General features: G+C 43.4%; 1 protein-coding gene across 1 annotated transcript in view; it reads left to right on the forward strand.

Moving 5' to 3' along the window:
• foxg1a (forkhead box G1a) overlaps nucleotides 1-207 on the forward strand; it is a 1,569-nt gene extending 1,362 nt beyond the window's left edge. Inside the window, 1 exon segment of the mRNA XM_019877405.1 lies at nucleotides 73-207. Within this exon segment, the coding sequence (XP_019732964.1) occupies nucleotides 73-207 (135 nt within the window).
• The last annotated feature ends 2,823 nt before the right edge of the window (nucleotides 208-3,030 follow it).

A 3,030-nucleotide genomic window follows, 5' to 3' on the forward strand; every position in this document is an offset into this window, starting at 1 on the left:
GGCGGCGCCGCGGCCGGAGGAGGCGGCGGAGGCGGCCAGGCCGTCCGGGCCCCGGCCTCTGGCTCCCCGCAGGCCGGCTCGTGTGACTCCCTGAGGGCGCCCATGGGCTCCTCTCTGCCGGCCTTCCCATCCGGACTGTCCGCCGGCCTCTCTGACTATTTCACGCACCAGAACCAGGCCTCCGCATCCAACCCGCTCATCCACTAACGGAACCGGCGACGGAACCGACACTCCGCTACTGTTCAGCGGAACATTTGACACAAAGAATTTAAAGTTTAGAACAAGGAAGAAGAAGGAGAAGAAAAAAAAAGACAACCGGGAAGTTTCCAGGTATTTTTTTAATATTATTATTATTATTATTATTATTATTGATATTATTGTTGGTGTTCTGGACTTGTGTGTATTTAGCGCGTGCGCGTGTCACGGCGACTAGAATGTTAGCTCGAATGTTTTCTTTTTTTCGTTTGTCCAAATTTACACTTGAACATGTTTCAGTATTAAACGTGACGCAGTTTTTTTTTTGTCTTTTTTTTTTTTTTGGGCCGTGCTGGGCCAGAACGTCCACGGCGCCGGGCACCCGTTCTCGCCGCCGTCCAACGGCCTGAGCATGGAGCGGCTGGTCGGCGGAGAGCTGCCGTACGCTACGCACCATCTGACGGCGGCGGCGCTGGCGGCCTCGGCGGTGCCCTGCGGCCTGTCGGTGCCCTGCTCCGGCACCACGTACTCGCTCAACCCGTGCTCGGTCAACCTGCTGGCCGGCCAGACCAGCTACTTCTTCCCGCACGTCCCGGTGAGCAGCCAGAAACAAGTTGACAGACTCGCCCGAAGCCGCTTGTCCTTCTTTTCGTCCTTTTGGTTGTTGCCAACAACATGTTTGCTCGTCTTCTGGACCCCCCCCAAAATATTCAGCGCGTGTTTTTGAATGTCCTCTTCTTTTCTTTCCTTTTTTTTTTTGCTTGTGTCGCTTTGACCTCAACGCAAGAAAAAGAGCGTCGAGGGTAAAATTTATTGCCGTCCACTTGACGAAATAAAAGCTCGCTGACCTTGCAACCATTTTCTGTTCTTTTTTTTTTCTTTCCCCTTTTTCTTTTTGGTGCGGACGTGCACGAGCACGTTTTGAGCTTTTAGCAAGAAATAATGCGCGTCGGCGTATGTAGGTTAGCAGCACATCAAAGTGTGTCACGCGGCTTCCGGTTTAGTTTTGTGGGACAACGTGCACGCGCAGTAGCAGTGTGCGTGCGTGCGCATGGCAGCATATTTCTCAACATAAATCAAATAAAAATGAACAAGAACGAGGAGAGTGTTCTTGTTTGCCTTTTGTGTATGGCAGAAATGATTTCTTTATGTAAAAAAAAAAAAATCGAAGTGTGCTCTTATTTTTATTTTGTTAATAAATTCATATTGTTATTGCTGTCAACATAGTTTGTTCTGAGCTTGGAAATAAAATCCAATAGATTTAGTTTCTTCTTCTGGAATTGTTATGCCCTTCTTTACTCCGAAACACTTATTTGAAAAAAAAAAACATTCTCTCAATGTCTCTGATTTAGCTCGTTCGGAAACGCAAACTTCAAATGCTCACTTTGCTTTGTTATTTTGTTTCCTTTCGCTGGTAGCGAAAAAAAAAAAAGTTCAAATGAAATAAAATGAAGGCTGTCCGTGCATGTGAATTTAAATTTGAAGCGTTGACGAAATCGGAAAGAAAAAATACAAACGCGGGAAAGTAAATTTGAAAATTGGCAAAGTGATTTTGGGGGCACCCATCAAGTCTTTCTTTTTTTTTTCCTCCTGTGAAAGTAATTCTTTTTTTGTTGTTGTTTTCATGTGTAGTTCGCATGTTAAATTTCTTGCCAAAAGAAACTCCAAATGTGGCAAAGATTCATTTTGGGGGCGGCTGACAAATGCAAAAAAAAAACAAAACAAAAAAAACAACAAATTGTCCTCGCAGCAGATGAAAAGTCATTCAGCATTTGTCAGCAAATGCTGCTTTTGCGGCTTTTGGATGGCGTTTAAAAATTGCTGAAAGCCTTCTTGGAGCAAAAAAGAATTGTTTTGCTCTCCTCGTCTGGACGCACAGTGTCACGCGCGATCCAGCCTGCGCGTGCGCGTGGTTCCGACGAGCAGCTGTCTAGCGGACCCAAAGAGGAAGAGCAGAATTCGCGTTTTTCTTCTTTGTAGACCGGCATCAACATTTTGAACTGCAACGTTACTAATTCGAAGGGGGGCAAAGGGGAGTGGGGGGCAAAGACAAGTGACTTTCTTCGAGCCGAATCACGGCCCTGGCTCTCACGGAAGAAGCCGATATTTGTTGAGGGAACAACTGTCGTCGAGAGATCAAAAATGCGCAGTCGTATTTTTATTCGAGTGCAACCTAAAACGAGCAGCAAAAAAAAAAAAAAAAAGAAATTGCAGGGGGAAAAGAAAGAAAGAAAGCAATCGCTCCAACTTGGCGCATTTACTTGTGCGCCAAGTCAAATGTGCAAATGAGTTGCTTTTTATTATTTATTGCTGATAAATGTTGACATTTTTTTAGCTTCAACCTCATGAAGTGGTCTCTCTTTTTTGAATTAAAAGTCACCTCGACAAAAATCGTCTCGATATAAATCTATATTTTTTAACGCATTTCACGTTTTTTTCAAAACGTGAAATGCGTCTGCATGCCAGATTTCGCATTGCGAGATTTTTTTGGGGGGAAACAAACACTTACAGGAGTTCATACACCCCAGCCCCAAATTAAAAAAAAAAAAAAACTCATTCCATTTCATGAGCTTTAATCACACATTTGCCTTAATTAACATTTGCGAAGACGTCATAATTCGATACTTAGAATTTGAAAAACAATTGACATGTTGGATACCTTATGATCACTTTATAAATTCACACACACACACACACACAGATGGATAGATAGAAACAAACATACATTTATACTCTTGTGAGGATAAGCGGATTCGAAATTGGATGGCTAGATATATATATATATATTGCAGTCAAACATAAACACACACACACACACACATATATATATATATA

The sequence above is a fragment of the Hippocampus comes genome, unplaced genomic scaffold (assembly GCF_001891065.2).
Source record: "Hippocampus comes isolate QL1 unplaced genomic scaffold, H_comes_QL1_v1.1 scaffold295, whole genome shotgun sequence".
Taxonomy (NCBI): domain Eukaryota; kingdom Metazoa; phylum Chordata; class Actinopteri; order Syngnathiformes; family Syngnathidae; genus Hippocampus; species Hippocampus comes.